Raw genomic sequence first — 20,728 nt, 5'->3', positions numbered from 1 at the left:
AACGTAACAGCTAAAGAGAAGACAGTCTAAGTAAGAGTAAGAAAGACAAGATAAACTAAAAGGCCTGACTTGGAAAGTTTACAGATTAGGTCCACGATGTTGAATAAATCTCAAAGGCAAGGAGACTTCCAATATTTAGAGTTCCTCTTCTCCAAACTGTGATTGATTAATTGATCGGTTGATTTTAGGAAAACCCTACCATTTGCAGGGCCACCCCTATCCTTTGCAGAGCCTGGGGCAAGGGTACAAAGGGAGGCCATATGCCACATGACTAAATATTTAAATGTGCTACATCATGCTAACAACTGTGGCACACCCACACCCCTTCTCAGCCTAACCTGGCTTCCACCCAGCGCAGGAGCTGTGTGGGCACACAGATAAGGTTGAGCTTCGCGCGTACCCGCCAAGCCTAGGGATGTACACAGCAGCAACTCCTTTTGAACAACTATGAAAGACTTCCCCACACTCTCCAGTAAGGCTTGAGGCTGTTTGCACTGAGAATTCAGGGCTCTTTACACCAAGTGTGTTCTAGCAGGTGGAAGGGGCCCTTCAGAAACTTAGCCACAAGGCATGGCAAGAAGAGGGCCAGATTGAGTGCCCAAGGCAGCAGTTTTTCTTGCCTGGGCTTAAGAGCCATACTGAACACAACTTCTTTTCCTGGAGTTTTATTTCATCATTGAGTTCTCCTGATTTGACTTTCTGGTTTTTAGCATAGTGACTTTCAAAGAACTCATGGACAAGGCTTCCTACCACGTTGACTGCACTGGCACACAGTGGCAGAAACAATTGTTCCTGCCCAGCCAACTCATTCCCACCAGGCTTTGGGGCTCCAGTGTGGGCTGAGAGGCCCTAGCCCTTAGTTCTTTTTTTAATCAGATAAAGCAAATTACAGATTATCTCCTGACAAAGGAACAGTATGGTTTTCAAAAGACATTTAAAATGGAAGTATAATTTTCTGACGGCTTCTAAAAGGGAACCGTTTCGTGCATGTTATTTAGATATAAATCAGACCGCTTTTGGACTTTAGCTTAAGCACCTGAGGTGGAGTAGGGAGCTGCTGCCTTCTCTGGTCTCCTTACCCAGGCTGGGGTCAGGTTTGTGTTAGAAGGAGCTAAAGGGTGGAGGAATTGGGCTTTGGCTCAACAACAGCTGTGAGTGAGAGTGATGCAGTCAGGGGAATAAACTCCACCTGGGGAGTTAGCACACCTGGCTCTACTTCTCACCTTGCTGGATGATTGGGAAGCCGCTTATGTTTGAGCCAGGTTCCTCCTATGGTCAACCTCGATAACTTACAGTATTTCTTGTAAAATGCTGACCATCTCTGGGAGGGACAGTGGATGGGCGGGGGTACCGTGGGCAATTTGAACCAATTAAATTTAGTTCTGGGTCCCTGAAAACTATTTGCTTCCTTCTCAACCAAACTGGAGGCAATGATGGAGGTGATTTCTGAGTTTTGATAGGTTTCCAGGCTTTCCTAAATTCGGAAGAGATTAAGGACTTTGTGTAGGAGTGGGCTCAAACAAACTTTTACTCACAGCGGGGGGTGGGGGGGATAAGCCTTACAGTTGAGCATTGGGCTGTGAATTTTGACTAAACAGCTGCCCTTTTCTTGAATCCACAGAGCAACAGGTACTGTGCTATCGGGCATGTGGTGTTTGTTTCATGCGGTTGTTGTGACAATAAATGGGACACCCCAGATAAAACACCTTGCGTTGCCCCATCCCCAAACCCTCATTAGGCTGGCGGGGTGCCTGCTCAAAGCCTTTCCCAGGGGGGTTGAAAGCATCTATTCTGGTCGGTCTGGCACAAAATAGGGCCTCCGTGAATATCTACCAAATGAATGAATGGTTGCCTGCCATTCTTTGTTCAACCACACTCCCGTTCTAAGCTCCTACGATGACACCCAGGCCCCGAATTCTGTCAGTTCCATGACGGTGTGGATGTAGGCAGAGAGGTCGGTCAAAAGGGTGAGGAGGGGAAGCCAGCGGATCAGGCACGTTAGGGAAGGAGGGAAAAAATCCTTAGCGACTCAGGGCCAACAAAGGGCCAGGCGCAGGCGACCCAACCCGGAGAGCCCCGGATCCCCGGATGGGCACCGAGGGCGGCCTGCTGGCCACGCGCGGTCCACGCCGCTGCCCGCACCCCGCCCGGCGCCCGGGCCCCGCACCGCGCCCTCTCGCAGCCCCCGCCCCCGGGGCGGTGCCGGGAACACGCGGCGCCTCCGCCGGTCACGTGGGGGCCGCTCCGGCGGGCGGTGCTGCCGCTTCCCGATCGCGCCCTCCCAGCGCCGGGGACGCGGCGCTCGCGCTCCCGCCCGAGCCCGGGGAAGCGGAGACAAGGAGGCGCCGCCGCCCCCTCCCCGCGGCCGCACCCCGGCCCTGCGCCCGCAGCATGCCAGCCGCCGGGCCCCGCGCCGCCCTCCTCCCGGAGCTCGCGGGAGCGATGACGCTGCCGGCCGCGGGGCCGCGGCTGCGAGGGTAGCGGGGCCGGAGTCGGGCTCCGAGGCTCGGCGAGGCGGGCGGAGCGGGAGGAGGAGCAGCATCCTCCGCGGCGCGGCGCGCCCATGGCCCGCGAGGAGGGAGCATGCGAGCTGCACCCCGCGCCGGCCGCCGCCTCCCCCCGCACCGCGCGCTCGGCGCCCCCCAGAGCTGCTCGCGTCGCCGCCGCCGCCCCCCAGCTGCGGGCGCCCGGCCGCCGGCTGCGCTAGGACCCGCGGCCGCCGGAGGGCTGGTGGGCGGGCAGGCGCGGGAGCGAGAGGGCCCGGGAGCCGGGCGCCGGCCCGGGCGCAGGGCGGCATGTAGCTGCGGGCTCCCGCGCCCGTGCGACGGTGTCGGCCCGGGGCCCCGCCATGGCAGGGAAAGACAGTGGCAACCTGAAGACGGTGAGGCTGTGGCGGGACGCCGCCCTGCGCGCCAGGAAGCTGCGGAGCAACTTGCGCCAGCTCACCCTCAGCGCGGCTGGGGGCTGCCCTGGGACCGGAGCCGACCCACTTGAGTCCCCCGATGCCCCCCAGCTCGTGCTGCCGGCTAACATCGGGGACATTGAGGTGCTGAACCTGGGAAACAACGGCCTGGAGGAGGTGCCCGACGGGCTGGGGTCCGCTCTGGGCAGCCTGCGCGTCCTGATCCTGCGCAGGAACCGCTTCGCCCGGCTGCCCCCGGCGGTGGCCGAGCTCGGCCACCACCTCACCGAGCTGGATGTCAGCCACAACCGGCTGACCGCCCTGGGCGCGGAGGTGGTGAGTGCCCTGAGGGAGCTGCGCAAGCTCAACCTCAGCCACAACCAGCTGCCTGCCCTCCCCGCCCAGCTGGGCGCCCTCGCCCACCTGGAGGAGCTGGACGTCAGCTTCAACCGGCTGGCGCACCTGCCCGACTCCCTCTCCTGCCTCTCCCGCCTGCGCACCCTCGACGTGGACCACAACCAGCTCACCGCCTTCCCCCGGCAGCTGCTGCAGCTGGCGGCCCTGGAGGAGCTGGATGTGTCCAGTAACAGGCTGCGGGGCCTACCTGAGGATATCAGTGCCCTGCGTGCCCTCAAGATCCTCTGGCTGAGCGGGGCTGAGCTTGGCACGCTGCCCGCCGGCTTCTGCGAGCTGGCCAGTTTGGAGAGCCTCATGCTCGACAACAACGGGCTGCAGGCTCTGCCCGCCCAGTTCAGCTGCCTGCAGCGGCTCAAAATGCTCAACCTCTCCTCCAACCTCTTTGAGGAGTTCCCCGCCGCGCTGCTTCCCCTGGCTGGCCTGGAGGAGCTCTACCTTAGTCGCAACCAGCTCACCTCGGTGCCATCCCTTATCGCGGGCCTGGGCCGGCTCCTCACCCTGTGGCTGGATAACAACCGCATCCGGTACCTGCCGGACTCCATCGTGGAGCTGACCGGCCTGGAGGAGCTCGTGTTGCAAGGGAACCAGATCGCCGTGCTGCCCGACAACTTCGGCCAGCTCTCCCGGGTGGGCCTGTGGAAGATCAAGGACAACCCACTGATCCAGCCCCCCTACGAGGTCTGTATGAAGGGGATCCCCTACATCGCAGCCTACCAGAAGGAGCTGGCCCACTCCCAGCCGGCCGTGCAGCCCCGCCTCAAGCTGCTCCTGATGGGCCATAAGTCTGCAGGAAAGACCTTGCTCCGCCACTGCCTCACTGAGGACAGAGTGGAGGGCAGCCAAGGCGCAGGGGACAAGGAGAAGAGCTACCCACCTTCACCTCCCCCCGTGAGCAAAGGCATCGAGGTGACCAGCTGGACAGCCGACGCCTCCCGGGGCCTGCGGTTCATCGTGTACGACTTAGCTGGTGATGAAAGTTACGAGGTGATCCAGCCCTTCTTCCTCTCCCCAGGGGCCCTGTATGTGCTGGTGGTCAACTTGGCCACCTATGAGCCACGCCGCTTTCCCAGCGCCGTGGGCTCCTTCTTGCGTCGGGTGGGGGCGCGGGTGCCCCACGCCGTGGTGTGCATCGTGGGCACGCACGCAGACCTGTGCGGGGAGCGAGAGCTGGAGGAGAAGTGTCTGGACATCCACCGTCAGATCGCCCTGCAGGAGAAGCACGACGCCGAGGGGCTGAGCCGCCTGGCCCGGGTGGTGGACGAGGCGCTGGCCCGGGACTTCGAGCTGCGCTCGGCCAGCCCCCACGCGGCCTACTACGGCGTCTCAGACAAGAACCTTCGGCGGCGCAAGGCCCATTTTCAATACCTGCTCAACCACCGGCTGCAGATCCTCTCCCCGGTGTTGCCTGTTAGCTGCAGGGACCCCCGCCAGTTGCAGCGCCTGCGGGACAAGCTGCTCTCGGTAGCTGAGCACCGAGAGATCTTCCCCAACTTGCATCGAGTACTGCCTCGATCCTGGCAGGTGTTGGAAGAACTGCATTTCCAGCCACCTCAGGCACAGCGACTTTGGCTGAGCTGGTGGGACTCCGCGCGCCTGGGCCTGCAGGCGGGTCTGACCGAGGACCGACTGCAAAGCGCCCTTTCCTACCTGCACGAGAGCGGCAAGCTGCTCTACTTTGAGGACAGCCCGGCCCTCAAGGAGCACGTCTTCCACAACCTCACCCGCCTCATCGACATCCTCAATGTCTTTTTCCAGAGGGATGCTTCCTTGCTGCTTCATAAGCTGCTCCTAGGGACCAGTGGAGAGGGTGAGGGGGAGGGGGAAAGCTCGGCCACCATGGCGCTGTCCACCCCTAGTCAGGACCTGCTCCGGGCCACCCAGCTCCATCATTATGTGGAGGGCTTTCTGCTGCATGGGCTCTTGCCAGCCCATGTCATTCGGTTGCTGCTTAAGCCTCATGTCCAGGCCCAGCAGGACTTGCAGCTGCTCCTGGAACTGCTGGAAAAGATGGGACTCTGTTACTGCCTCAATAAACCCAAGGGCAAGCCTTTGAATGGGTCCACCGCCTGGTACAAATTCCCATGCTATGTGCAGAACGAGGTGCCCCATGCAGAGGCCTGGATTAACGGGACCAACCTGGCCGGACAGTCTTTTGTGGCTGAGCAGTTGCAGATCGAATACAGCTTTCCCTTTACCTTTCCACCTGGGTTGTTTGCACGCTACAGTGTCCAGATTAACAGCCACGTGGTGCACAGGTCGGATGGTAAATTTCAGATCTTTGCTTACAGAGGGAAGGTTCCTGTGGTGGTGAGTTACAGACCTGCCAAGGGGGTCCTGCAGCCAGACACCCTGTCCATTGCCAGCCATGCTTCACTACCAAATATATGGACCGCGTGGCAAGCCATAACCCCGTTGGTGGAGGAACTGAATGTCCTACTTCAGGAATGGCCTGGACTGCACTACACTGTGCACATTCTCTGTTCTAAGTGCCTTAAGAGAGGGTCACCCAATCCACACGCTTTCCCAGGTAAGTGGAAAAGGGGTTCTTCTGTGGTGTTTTAAGATGCAGTTTTGAAGATATTTGTTTCTCATTTAGCAGAACATTTGTTTAACCTCAGAGGTTCTCTAGGAAAACTTTTCAAAGTAAATGTAGGATGATTTGGAGACAAGGAAAAGACAGGAAGTTCCTGATTCATATGAAATATTGTCACAAGTGGCATCCTCTCCTAATAGACTCAGATTTGCAGAGTTTGTTTTAGTTAAAACGTTTTCTGTCTCCTTTCCCCTCTTTTCTACGTAGCCCACATTTCGTGGAAGAAAATTTCAGGCGGTTGAACAAGAGCTGGGTAGTGTCTGATGTTAGCCTCTTACAGAGCCTTGGCTAAAGTTCGTATTAGACATTTCGAAGGGATGAGTTTGAGTTTTAAGTGTCTAGTGTCATAGTCTTTTGTTTAAATTCAGAGTGTCATAATAAAGTAAAAATTACTGCTCACTTTTCTTAAGAAATTCCAGAGGAAAATGTTTTGCAATTGGGGCGAATGATGGACAAAGACAAAAATTTCAGACTGTAATGCATGACTAAGTCCTGGGACTTCTGCATTACTCAGCACGGTCTAGGGCACGAAAGATAGATTACTGCAGTCTCTGAGGGAGTTTCTTTGGGTATTTCTTGGCAATTTTGAGCTTTATAGACATCTTAAGGTTTGTTTTTTGTTAAGGGTTAAGAGAATGGTGCTTTCTGACATTGTTTGGTAAGAGATGAAAGGAACAAGAAACTGACAAGATTTTCTCTTCTGGGGAGTGTTTGCCAACAGACTTTTTTTTCTTTTTAAACCATTATAGGGGAGTGGAGAATTCCAGAATTAGTTGTCTGGGATTTTTTTTTTTTTTTTTAAAGACTTTTATATTTTTAGAGCAGTTTTAGGTTTGTAGCAAAACTGAAGAGAAGGCACAGAGATTTTCCATACACCCGCTGCCCCACACAGGCATAGCTTGCCCTATTATCCACACCCCCCACCAGAGTGGCACAATTGTTACACTCCATGAACCTGCACTGACACATCATTATCACCCAAAGTTCATAGTTTACACAGAGTTCACTCTTTGTGTTGTACATCCTATGGGTTTGGACAAATGTGTGATGACATGTATCCACCATTATAGTACCATACAGGGTAGTGTCACTGCCCTAAAATTCCTCTGTGCTCTGCCAGTTCATCCTGTCCCCCAACCCCCGCCCTGGCAATCACTGCTCATCTTTTTACTGTCTCCATAGTTCTGTCTTTTCCTTGTCTGAGATTTTTTTTTGAGCCTGGTTAATTGGTAACAAACCATTCTTTAGTTGGGAACGTGTCCATGTCCTCATCCTTTGTAGTTCTTTAAACAGCTGATTTTTGTGGAGCAGGCTTGGTTAACAACATTCAGAGTGTCCTAAGCACAAACCAGACAATAGTATCATCCCACATTTCTCACCTGGGTCCCCCACCCCCAGGGTACTTTAAGGGGAGGTGAAAGGGAAGACTGCATGTCACTCTGATCTTTGCCCTGGTCAGAGTGCCAAGAAGAATGCAGCTCGTAACAGTATCAGGAAGGAATTAGATACCAACATTTCCGAAGGTAACATCTTCCCGTTGCCCTAGATCTAGGCTGAGTTTAATACTTCAGTGTGAAAAAAGCCACCGTATTCAGTTTCCAGTCAAGTGAGCCATCCATTTGGTATGATTATCTGGTATATTGTCACAGTCCGTGACTTGGTGGGATCTTCAGCTTGTTTTATATTTGCCATTGTATTTTATTCATGGAAGAAAATACTTCTTTATCGTGTTACAAAATTGAATAAAGTGGTTGGGAGTTACATATTTACAGTGTAGTTTATTGAAGGAGCTACCTGAAGCCAATTCTTAATCTAAATTGGAATGTTAATAAAACAAGTGTTAACAACAAAGGGAAAGACATAGGTTATTGAACAAGTAAAGATCTTATCACAACTTTGAGGACCAAACAGTGAGGCTGGATTTTTCTTTTTTCTAATTTCACCTCTTTAGTTTTGATTTTTAACAGTCAAATGTACAGAGATGTAGAAACAAGCCCATTCTCTTGGTTTGGTTTGGTTTTTGTTTTTGTCTATTTACCTTTCAAATGAGGCACACCTGGTTTTGCAACTAGGGCTATAAGGAAGAGATTATTGTTTTCAATGTGGAAAACAAATACATGGTTGAAAAATTGTGAAATTATCTTATATATTGCATAGGAATAAAGCATCAGTTTTTATGACATAATTATAAAATATGTATAAATATTTCTCTTATTTATAGTCTTTTTTGATTTGTTTAGGATTTTTTATTCCAAAAGTAGCAAAAGGCAGAGTGTAGTGGAAAAAGATGACTATAGTACATTTTTCATTGCATTAAGAAGACAGGGTGAAAACATATTTTCCTTTTTTATATTTTTCTCTGATAACCATCATTTGTTAGTAATTGCACAATTGTGAAAGGCTTGTAAGAGCCAAAATAATAAAAGCTAGAAGCTGATGTCGGAACAGAATTATCACGTTGGTGTTCACTTAGGGCATACATTAAAAATATGTTGATTGCATCCCTACATTATTAAAATACACTTTAATTCAGCAGAAAACTTTGTATCTATTGGTAGCCTTTTGTATTTTGAAAAAGTCTTTTGCTTTTGAGGAGCAATTAAAATATTGGTTACTTAGTTTTATGTTTTATTAAAGTAGCAAGTTGTCCTATAAACTATAGTAACTTTGTATACAATGGTGAAAATGTTGGATTTTTAATTTTTTTTTTAACTTTGGGACATTAAAGTAAAAATAAATAGGAAATTACTGTCTCCTTTGCTTTTATACAGAAGAAAGGTGAAGTTGCACGAATGACTTTTTAATCGCTTTTATGTGAAAAGCGTGTTTTGACCCTGTCCTGTTGGGTTTTGTGGGCTGAGCTGCACTAATATAGTTAGCTAAAGGAAGAGTAATGTTGGATTTCTCTTTTCTTATTTTGGGTTACACAAGAAATGTAATGTTTTGGTAAATGTTCAGCATGCACCCACCAGTTTTCAAAGTTCTTGTCATAAAGATCTAGTTACGTTGTTAGAGAGATTACCTATTTGTTTTATTTAAGACGAATGGGTTGAGTGACAGGAGATTCTTTTGAAACTCCAAGGTGTCCTACCAGGAAGCTTCAATGTCATTGTGAAAGCTTTTACCTGCTTTCTGCAGGTATCTTTTTTTTTTTTTGCAGACCTAATGCCTGTATCTAATAGCCAGGATTCTCTTCCTTTTGCTCTTTTCTTTCTTGTTACTTGGTCCTGTGTTCTTGTCCTAGAACAAGTTTCTTCTCATGGGATATTTATTTATGCTTTTGTTTTGTCCTACCAATATGACATCTAAACTGAGAAGTCAATACTCCTGAGGCTGAACAATGTATGGTATATTAAGACATGGCAGCTAGAACGTAGGCCTGCAGCAAGATTCTAGTGCTTCGATGTTGCATTTAAGCAGATGAGTGAATGCTGTATTTCTAAATCAGAAGAGCATGTCTTAGTGAGTCGAACTTACACTGAATGTGAGTTTTTCACTGACTGTCCTGCTCTCCAAATTATTAAAGGTCATCTTTAAGAGTAATGAGAAAGCAACCCAAATCAGTAGACAGAATTAGCTGTATGGTTTTCTTTAACACTGGTGTCTATCACTCACTCAGTAACTCGATGCCTTTCTGTATCTCCTGCCAGATGTCTTGTGTCCCTCTTCGGTTTCCTGCACACAGTGCATACCTCTCGGACAACACTCAGCATATTTTGACTTGTTCTGTTCATGTTTGTGTATGTCATAATAGCTCTTTGATTACGTTGTTCACTTGGCTTCCACTGAGCAAGTGTTCTTCTTGCTACAGGCCTGAGGCTCTGCAGCCTCTGCAAGAGTCTCTCAGATGTTTGCTGACTGGTAGTTTGATCTTTTGTGAAAAGTATCTTTGTTTCTCTGTTATGAACATACTCTGTCAAATTCCCAGGTAGTGCTGTAATAACAATATTGCTTTGTTCTGCTTCCCAGCTCCGCTGCCCCCTCCCAAATGTTCCTCCGGCTTCCCTGGTGTGCCTCTGTTACCGGTCTTGCCCTTGAATGGGTCCTTCATTTTAACCACTGAAGCAAAGCGAAATTCTTGCCTTATTATATCTAAGTTTTAGCATCACTGGAATCTGAGCATGACCTAGTTGTTTGGGTTGAATTAGTCATTGTTTCTAATTTCACAAAGGTTATTCAATATCTCTTTCGTTCAGCTTTATTAATATTGATGCCCCTTGGCTTTTATTTTTATGAGCAGTCCTCTTTGAACTCTCTGGGACTTTGTTTTATATAAAAATCAAAACCTTAATCATGCAGTGGAAGAAAGGAATACTGTACAGAAACAAATTCAAAGGCTAGAAAGGCCTTTGGGGTGTTCAAATTATTTTAAGTATCGGGTGCCTCTTCTTTAAACCCTAGAATGGAATCTCAAGTCCGTCTTTGCCCAGATGGTTGAGGATTTCCTGGAGAAAGCAGTTTTTGTTCGTTAGCAGATGTTTTGTGGCATACTCTGCAGTTATGCCCCCCTGTGTCTGGGAAGAGGTGAGGGGCTTCTCCTCCATTGAACAGGAGGGGCATGGGTGGGGAGAGGCTGGTGTTAGATGTTTCCGGTCATTTTCTCCCTCTATCCATTAACTTGCTTCTCTCCATGGGAGCCTGTTTTGGTTAAAGCACTTGACTATCCATCCATTAGGATGCCTTTTGTTGTTTTTGGTTTTGGTTTTTTGAAAACCAGAGGCGGGTGCAGGCTTGACTCTCCTGCCCTCTCTTGTCTCTGGCAGCCTTGGAGCCCCTGTGCCCGGGGGTGGAGAGCTACTGGTGTTTCCAGACTCTGTGGAAAGCACACATGGTCGGCTTGGGGTAGGTCTGGCCACGTCTCAGTTCTCCCTGGCTCGGATTTTCTAATTGCAACAACACCAGCTGCTGGGTGGTCGTCAGGTTTATCTTCCTGGGGCGGGGGGGCTCTGGCCACCTTCAGTGGGGAGGGAGCAGGAGCCCCATTTTGTCCAGCCCTCACCAAGGCTGCTCTAGCAAAAATGAAGCCAGCCTCCTCCTCCTGGTGGCTCCTCAAGCCTGTGCAGCGTGCGGAACCCTGAGTGACGGACGTGCATCTCAGACAACCCCAGGGCACATATGATGATGTGTCGTCATCGACCCATAAAGACCCTCTCGTGTGTAAGGAGTGGCAGTATCACTGCACAGTTACAGCCTCTCCTCTCTGAGTCCTGATGCTTCATGTGACGGTCCAGCACTCTGTGCACGGCCTGACCCAGGGCTGAGCAGGTAGAAGGGGCTCAGTGCGGAGTGGTTACTTTAAAAGAACTCAAGGCTGGCCACAGTGGCTCATGCCTGTAATCCCAGCACTTTGGGAGGCTAAGACAGGAGGATTGCCTGAGGCCAGGAGTTCAAGACCAGCCTGGGCAACATGGCAAAACTCCATCTCTAAAATTAAAAAAATAAAAGGACTCAAATACATTCTCATGTTTCTTAACTGATGCCTGGCAAATGCTTTTTTTTTTTTTTGGTTGTTTATGATGTTCTTTATCTAAAGTATGTACTTTAAGGGAAGGAAGCCTGTATAATTTTCCCACAGGAATTTTTCCCTCTGTAAGAGAGAAAGTCCAGAGTCGAGGGGCATGAAGGTCTGATGGTGGAGGTGGGGATCGGTGCAGGCAGGAAGATGGTTTCAGTGGTTTGTACCTGCACTTTTGCCGCCTTCCAGGTGCTGTTGCTTTCCAGAAGCTCTGCTGGAAGGGTGGTTGGCTGCAATGCAGAGGTGACTCTGTGTGTGTGTACCCTGCACTGTGGTGGAGCCTGGATAGCAACTCCCAGATACCACTGCCAGCAGGACTGACTTATTTGTGGAGGGGAAGAAGGAAAAATTTTGAGTTATTCTCATTTTGTATACTGAATGCTTGACAACATTTTCTCATTTTTCCTTCCTCCACATAATCTCTTTGCTGAAAATACTTGGCTTTTGCCTCTTAAAAGAGTAAATTGGGTGCAAAGCTATCAGCAAATTTTTTTTTTTCTTTAGCTGTAAGTTTACAGAAGGCACAGCATACAGAAGGTGCAAGTTGGGGGGTGGGTGGAGGCTGTGGGCAAAGGACAGAGGCACCAGGTGACTGGTGATGGACCTGCAGGGACGTTGTGGGTCTGGAGCCTGTTGCACCGGCCTGGGAAGGGAACTTTCTGCTCTAGGCTGGCAGCCCCAGCACCCAGGCTGTTCCAGCTGTTTCTTCCACTTTTACAAATCTGTCACAAGGGCACTTGGGAGAAGGGCAAGGAAGAAAGGAAAACTGGAGTATGTCAAGACTGCTCTTTGGAGGTTTCGGCTTTGTGTGTGCCATTCTGTCTTTTGGGTGGGTTGGCTTAATGAGTCAAGCACTGATCTCCAATGCTGCTGCTTTTCTTCACCCTCCTCCTCCTCTTCCTCCTTTTATTGATGTGATTGTCCCATAATATGAAATTAACCTTTTTGGGGGAGGATAGAGTCTTGCTCTGTTGCGTAGGCTGGAGTGCAGTGATGTCATCATAGCTTGCTACAACCTCCAACTCCTGGGCTCAAGCAATCCTCCTGCCTCAGCCTCCCGAGTAGCTGGGACTACAGGCATGTGCCACCATGCCCAGCTAATTTTTCTATTTTTAGTAGAGACGGGGGTCTCGCTCTTGCTCAGGCTGGTCTCGAACTCCTGACTTCAAGCGATCCTCCTGCTTCGGCCTGCCAGAGTGCTAGGATTACAGGTGTGAACCACTGTGCTGGGCCGAAATTAAAGTGAACAATTCCATGACATTTAGTGCATTCACAGGGTGGTGCAGCTACTACATTTAAGTCCAGTGCTTCTGGGGGCAAGGAGCAGATGTGTTGGTGGCTTCCTTCCCAGGGCGAATTGACCGGGAATTCTTTTGCCAGGCTCTTTGTGACAACTTTCCTTCCAAGGCAGGACTTAAGAAGAGTAGGGGTTTGGGGGCTGGGCCGTGAGATGCCTTGTTGATCGGACATCTTTGGCCTGGTTGCTGTGGGAGTCCTCTTACTCTGTGTGGATGAGAGGACAGACAGTGGGACTTCCAGGCCTTCTGGTCTGTTGTATGGTGTGTGTGATTTAACAAGGGGCTGACACACATGGGGTGTCATAAAGGACACTTAGAACAGGGGCACAGATAAGTGCTATATAATACTTGTCTCTGCCCGGAGGGTTTTTTCACATAAATTTTGCGTAGAGCTCCTAGAATGATTGACAGGGCCTCATGAAGGTAAGGAGGTGGGGTGGAGTGACACATTAGGTGATTAGCAAATTAGATAAGTGTACTGTAAGTTTATTAGCTTGATTCTGTCCATCAATCACTGCTGAATACCTGCTGTATACAGAAGTTTGCACTGAACTGGGAGTTTAAGGAGAATAAAATAAAATACTGTGACCTTGGCCATGGGGAACTGCATTGGGATTGTGGTTTATGTAATTGTTGATTCTTGTATGTATGGAATCTGGCCACATATGGAGAACATCATTTGCGTATCTGAAAATTACTGGGGATAAAAAACCCTAGCATTTGATTTTTCCCGAAAAAAATAGGATTATATTGAGAAAAATTGGCTACAGCTTTGAATTTGTTTGGCATAAATAAGTAGGTGGAAAGTAATGCCCGAGTCATTCTTTGCAGTTTGGATTATTTGTTTGTAGGAAATCTCAGGCAGATCTTAAGGGATGCTGGAAAAAGAAAATGCGTTGTTTTTGAAAATTTCTGAAAACTTCCAAAACTTGTCAGCTTTTAAAGGAAAAGCAATGCCTCTTCTTCAGGAATCCTTACCTTTCTTGTTGTTTATGGGACTTGCTGTCATTTAGGGAGAGATTGAAGTCATCAGTCATTTCTGAACACCAAAGACTACATGAACAAGGACTCTGAAGACAGTACAAATTAAATCAGATGCCATCATAATAATATATGACTGCTACCTATGGATTTCTTTGTTGAAGGATGCTTTGATGCTTTTCTATTATTAGCATATTAAATATTGAGAAAATTAAAGAGTTAATTTTGTTAGATCCTCCTTGTTCCCAAAACGAAGCCTGTGCTTATTAACATTGTATTAGTACTGGGTCACAGTAGCAGTAAATTTTGGGCCAGTAGAAGTTGTCTCCCTCCCTCCTCCTCTTCCTCCTCCTCCTCCTCCTCCTCCTTCCTTTCTTCCTCTTTTTTTTTTTTTTGAAAAGAAAGAATTTAGAAAAATAATAGAGAAAATATAAAATCAGAAAAATATTTCTCCTAGGTGCTGTTGTTTGACTTATCAAGTTTATTCTTGTTTTAATAAGATTCTTATTTTTCATGCCGTAAAGGTTATTGTGTTAATCAGCACATTGGTCTTTCAAAGGGTAGAGGGTTGGAGGAAAATAGGAGAATGGGTGACAATGTTGAGATTTTGTCATGTTCTGGAGACAGTGCCAAGTGCTTTTCAGGGGCAATCTCGTTTAATCCCCGCAGCAACTGTGTGAAGTAGATACTGTTACTGTCTTAATTTTCAGATGGAGAGATGGAGGTTTAGAATTTAAGTGAATTCCCTAGGCAGAGTGCCGTGGGATTTCCGTCTGGACCTCTGTTTCCACCCGCTGTCCTATCCTGCCTCTCTGTTAGGTTGCCTGTTGCTTTCCAGCATACAGCAGCTCGCCTCCTCTCCCCAATATTACTAAGTGCTATGCAGACAGGGTCCTGTGACACATGGCACCTGTCCGTGTGGAGGTCACGGTCAGGTGGAGGTACAGTGGGGAGAGCGGCCGTCAGGGGTCTCCGAGAAGGATTCCTGAAAAGGCCACACTGCAGCTGAGTGTCAGAGGATGACTTCCAATGAACCACCTGAAGAAATGGGGCGGAACATTTCAAATTAGAATGGCATTTAAAAGGGTGGGGGTAGGGTGGGTACAGAGAGTTTTGCAGGACTGGGGGTGGGCATGTGTGCACGGAAGCATTTTCCATTTAGAAATTATAGTAAGCAAGAGGCTTCTTCATTTAAATGACATTCATGGACTGGTAAAGGTTTGCCAGTGACCACTGCCAGCCCATCAGGTGAAGTTTTGGAAGCATTGTCGTAGGCTGTTCCTTTGTCACCAGGCAGGGCTCTGTGGAGATCACGGAAGAGATTTATGGCTGGGAAAACGGAAGGGTAGTTTCACACGATTTGTTCAGACTCATAATCAAGTTATTGTTGGGCTGACAGAACACCGGCTCTGCAGATCTGCTTTAGCATGCCACCGGTCACTTTGTGGCAGAGTAGAGGAGAAAAGGGACAGTGGTTTTTCCAACAGCCAGGGAGTTGCATGCCTCCCTAATCCCTAGGAATGTGTCCGAGCACATCGATTTTCCTTGCTCTAAATCTTACCATAACAGACCCCACCATAAAGGCAAACTTGGATCTAACACAGTTAGCGTTCTATTGGGGACTGTTTAAGTTTCACTCTCTTTACTGTATGCTTTTTTTTGGTGACACTACAGACCAATTGAAGATACTGTTTTTATTAACTTTGCACTCAGGAACGCCGTATTTTGTGCATTTCATATGTTTGGACACATTTCACCACAGTATGACTGACACCGCTTTCTTGCATCTTCAATTATATCATCATTCGAATGTATCTTCCTTTACCTGTTGATTTATCAAAATATGCTCAATTAACGTTTTAATCGAAATCCTAGGAAGTACAAGATATTTTCAAATTTTACTTTATATTTTGTCTATGTTGACTTTATAGTTTGACTTGAATCACTTGGGATTGTGTTGTGTTTTTGAATTGAAGCATTATAATATGGTGGGTAGTTGCAAGGGCTCTGGAGGTGGACGGCTGGGTTCTAATCCCTGTCCTACTACTTGTTAGCTGTGTGACTTTAGGCGTCATAGTAGTTTGTCTTGTAGGGTGGTACTGAGGATTGGGTTAATACATGTAAACGTATAGAACAATACTTGACATCTGGCAAGAGCTCAAAAGAAATTACCTGCTACTGTTACTGCCATTATTCCAGAAGGTAAAAGAGTCTAAAACTATATTTGGAAATCTGATAAGTTTGTGGATAAAACTCTTTTTTCCTAAAAGAGTTGGAGTATAATGTGATCTCTATTCATAAACACTGTATGCTTTTTTAAAATGCCTTTTCCCCCTTATTAGAATGTACGAAAAGGGTAGAGGAATAAAAAGAAAAAAAAAATTTCTCACTGTGGGTATCACTCTACACATTTTGTTCTATTTCTTTTAGGTTTTTCCCCCCTGAAGCTTAGGTTTTTAAAAGTGTAGTTATAATCGTGTATAAATTAAATATTAATATTTTAGACTTTTTTTTTTTTTTTTTTGAGACAGAGTCTCACTCTGTTGCCCAGGCTAGAGTGAGTGCCGTGGCGTCAGCCTAGCTCACAGCAACCTCAAACTCCTGAGCTCAAGCGATCCTACTGTCTCAGCCTCCCGAGTAGCTGGGACTACAGGCATGCACCACCATGCCCGGCTAATTTTTTCTATATATATATATTTTTTAGCTGTCCATATAATTTCTTTCTATTTTTAGTAGAGATGGGGTCTCGCTCTTGCTCAGGCTGGTCTCGAACTCCTGAGCTCAAACGATCCGCCCACCTCGGCCTCCCAGAGTGCTAGGATTACAGGCGTGAGCCACCGCGCCCGGCCTAAATATTAATATTTTAAACCTATGCTAGCATGAACATAGTTTCATGTGATTAGTATCTACACAATTGTTATAAATTCTTGCAAAATAGTGCCTCAAGATGATTTTACCTGTGTTTATTTAACCTTAAGTTCCTTTTGTTTATTTAACCATTTGTACTTTTAAGTTGTTTCCAGTTTTTGTTGTAATTCCCTGATGACTATATTTCTTTTTAAAAGCTCTTTCTTATTTGGGCAATAATCCCTGAAGTGTAATCGCTGAGTCAAAGGCAAAGAATGTCATTAAATCTCAACACATGTTTACAATGCTTCCCATAAGGGTGGCACAGTTGCCTGTACATCAGATGCAAGATCTTTTTCACTATGCTTCCTCAACATTGAGTATTATCTTAAAAATGCACTAACATTTAATGGAAAACAATATCTCACTGATGATTCAAGATTTTAATTAGTGAATGTGAATGTTTTCATGTGTGAACATTGCCTAATTGTGTTGCTTCTTTTGTGAATTCTCCGATAATGTCTTTTGGCATCATCTTTGTGGGGGTTTATTTTTTTGGGGGGGCGTTTCCAATCACAGTGCTTTGTCAGTTTATATTAACTCTTCATAAATTAAAGATAACCTTTTGTCTATGATACTTAAGGCATTTTTTTTCCTAGCTCGTTTGCCTTTTAGATTGCTTAAAATACTTTTGATGTTTTGAGGTTTTAAATTCCATGCAATACAACATATTGATGGCTTCCTTTGTCATTTCTTCTAGATTCTAGAGCTTAGAAAAGAAAACCATACCATTATTTTTCTGAATACAGAGGTAACAGAAGAAATCACACAGTGATTCTCCAGCCATGTAACTTTAATGGATAATAAAAAAAGTATTATCTGTATGTGAATGGTAAATTGAATAGCAAAAGCCCCTCTCTCCTGACCCCTCCCCGGACTTTTTTTCTCCTCTTTAAAATGTTGCTTATGACTCTTTCAGGAAAAATAAAGCATGTATTTGAATATAATTTAACATGAAAGATCATGCTATACTCATTATTCTGCACTTTGCGTTTGATCACTTAAAAATATATTTTGGAGATGCTTCCATAGGGAGAAGTTAAAAACCTATTAGATATATATCTATATATTGCATATGTATCTATATATATCTCAATCATAATATTCTGCCAATGGATGTACTGTTTAGTCACACCTATACTGACAGACTTTTGATAGTTTCCAGATTGTTTTATAGATCTTAAGCTAAGTAAGTTTTCCATCTTCTAGAGGTTTAAGAAATACCCAGTATTATTTCCTTCAGGGTTAATAATCCCTCATTGTGCACAGAACACTCTTGAGATGCAATTAGAAAAAGACAAACCTCTAAATCAAAATGGTGGGACATAAAAGGGGGCTGGGGGATTACGAAGGCTTAACTTTTTTCATTTAATACAAGGGTAATTTTTTAAATTGGCTTTTGTGATGCATGTTGGAATACTATTGTTTTTGGCATAATTATGCATTTCATGGCTTAATTCATCCATTACCTCATGATGCAATGTTTCGACATAGCAATAATTACAAGTCGTACATGTTTACAAGTAAATACACCACTAATCAAAATAAGACTGTAGCAGCAAGAATAATGCTGCGTCCGTGTAAGAAATCAAGGAAAAATAATTGATAATGAACTGTATCTCATTGACACAAAGCATTGTTTCTGCCTTTTCATCCCACCTGTCATTTAAACAAAAATCTACCCGTGCCAGTGTGGCAGTTTTTATTTCTATGCTATATATATATCTAGCCTCTGGAGTTCCACAGTCGTATTTTCTAGACCTAAGCTTGGCGTGTTACGTACAGGAAATGTGCCTTGGATGTTTTGTCCTCATACCAAGTGGGGGTTTACAATTTAAGGGATGACCCACACTGTTTGCTTTTCTGTGTGTGGAATGAATAAAGAATGGGTCTAACCCAGTGCACTGAAATGTGTTTGACCTATAAAAGCAGTAACAATTAAATCGTGTTATAGTTGCTTTTGTGTTCAAAACATACTTAATGGCATATTTTGTTTGAAGCTAACAAAGTCACCAAGCAGGTTCTGTGAGTTTTTTTTTTTCACAGCGTTCATTGAAGCATTTGGTCTTTAAAAATCCTTCATCTCATAAACTAAATGTCCAAATCAATCCAGACGGTATAGAAAAAAAGAGCAGGTCAGATTTTCTCTGAACATGTTATTGAGAAATATATTTGCTGAGAATCTCTTGACTCATGGCATAGCTGAGGTGCCTTTGATTCAGGAGGATTATTGCTGGTGAATTGCATGGGAGAGAACCAAAAATAGAAATGTGAATTTTCCAGAACACTGTGATGCCAAAAATGGCTCACTGATCTGCCGAGAGCTGGGCTGTTTTGCGCCCAAGGTACAGTAACAAAGTGGGATGCAAAGCCCCTGTAGGGTGCATCTGTCCCCTTCCCTGCCACTGCTCACCCCCAGATGGCTCGTGCGTGGCGCCACTGGTTGTCTCCCTCTCACTCTTCCACCATGTTTTGCTGCCTCCCTGGCATGGAGCAGGTGTTCTTTTGAATTTATTTCTTTTCTTAAGCCTCTGCGACTATGTATGCCTTTCCCCCTCCCCAAGAAAAACACACATGTGCATGCTGTCTGCTTTTCCCTGGTTACTACATTGTTCCCATTTTTTTTTTTCTTTCTTTCTTGGTATAGGGAAAAGGAAAATCCACCCGTTTTCTGTTTAGTCCCTTCCGGAATTTGCCTTTGGGGCTGTTGAGCCCGGCCTTACTGCAGCCAGTTTATCAGCAGTGTGTTAACCTCTCCCAGACACTTCTTGAACACCGCTGATGCATCCGACCCTTGTCCGCATAGCATGATGTGGCATTAAAAGCTTACCCAAATAGCAGGGACGATTGCATCTTGCTGATTACCATTGCTGCTAAAATTCTTTTGCTTAGCTTGAAATCAAACAAACAAACGAACCAGGTGACTGTTTCCAGGAACAAACTGCTGCATCTCTGGCCCCAGGTGTTCCACATGAAGGAAGCTGCAAGGTTGGAATATGCCTGCTGCCATCGCTTTTACACTTCATAAATCCTCCGATTTATTGTGCCATTTGTGATTCCAGAGACGTTTGTTCGTGGGGGGATTTCCATCGAGAGCGTCGCCCATTGTAAACCAGGAGGAAGAGGCTGGAATTAGAATGGTGTACATTGTTCTTTGTTAGAAAAGAATCCTGGATTCTTCGCTTGTAGACAAATATTTGCTTTTGAAGAATCTGGTGGTGTATCGGTGGCTTTGTTCACATCCGTGCACCAACGCATGCTCTCTCGCCTTTTAAGGATGTAGAAGCACATGTTACACAGATCATGTTGTCATGCTTGGAATCTGGGTATGTGTTACTCAAAGTATGAATAACTTTCTGCTTCCTCCTCCTCCTCCTCCTCCACCTCCCTCCTCTGATTTAGCTCATTTCTGTAATTGGGCAGATCCCAAGGAGTCTGTATTGTTTCCTGTGGAGGGTGACATAGAACAAGCATCCCTTTAGCAGTAGCTAGAGATGAATATTGCCTTGCAGCTTTCTGGCTTTATGTCAGACCATCTTCAGAGACAGAGGCCTTCCATCCTTTGTCTTCGGAGGAAATCAAAGGCAGAGGATTAGGGAAGCCTGGACCTCTGGGAAGCCACTTAACCTCCCCCAGCCTCGGTTTCTTCATCTGTAAATGAGGAGAAATAATTCATAAGCATTTGCACTTGCAATCACAGTCGCCTTAGATGTTGTGAGGATTAAATGAACAAATGAACGTTAAGTCCACAGAATAGTTTTTACCATGTATTAAGTAGTCTGATTACCATTACCCCTATTTACAGATGAGGGACACTGAGGCACAGGAGAGCTGAGTCACCTGGCCAGGAGCACGCAGCACGCAGCACGCAGCAGAGCCCAGCTTGTCCCCTGGGGCCGACGGTCTTTGCTACCACCCTGTGCTGTCTCTAAGGAAAATAATAGCTCATCACCCATCAATCCTGGGCAGTTATTTGAATGAAAAGTGGAATAGTGTGTGTGAAATGCCAGTGATGGCTTTTATCTCTGCAGTACTGGGTTGGAGACATTAGCTGGGGACCTGCAAGGGCAGAGCAGGGGGCACTGGAGGGGAGCAAGGCCCTGATCCCGGGAAGC

General features: G+C 46.6%; 1 protein-coding gene across 2 annotated transcripts in view; it reads left to right on the top strand.

Annotated features, from left to right (window-relative positions):
• The first annotated feature begins 2,796 nt into the window (after positions 1-2,796).
• The window catches only part of MFHAS1 (multifunctional ROCO family signaling regulator 1), an 87,478-nt gene continuing 69,546 nt past the window's right edge, over positions 2,797-20,728 (top strand). For both annotated transcript variants that reach the window (XR_011235233.1, XM_069484941.1), the window contains exon 1: positions 2,797-5,846. Coding sequence is in view for 1 of the 2 variants with exons in the window: in XM_069484941.1 (XP_069341042.1) it covers positions 2,849-5,846 (2,998 nt within the window). In the remaining variant the exon portion in view is untranslated. The remainder of the gene's footprint in view (positions 5,847-20,728) is intronic.

Source organism: Eulemur rufifrons, chromosome 12 (assembly GCF_041146395.1).
Source record: "Eulemur rufifrons isolate Redbay chromosome 12, OSU_ERuf_1, whole genome shotgun sequence".
Lineage (NCBI taxonomy): Eukaryota > Metazoa > Chordata > Mammalia > Primates > Lemuridae > Eulemur > Eulemur rufifrons.
This window is presented reverse-complemented; position numbering and strand designations above follow the sequence as displayed.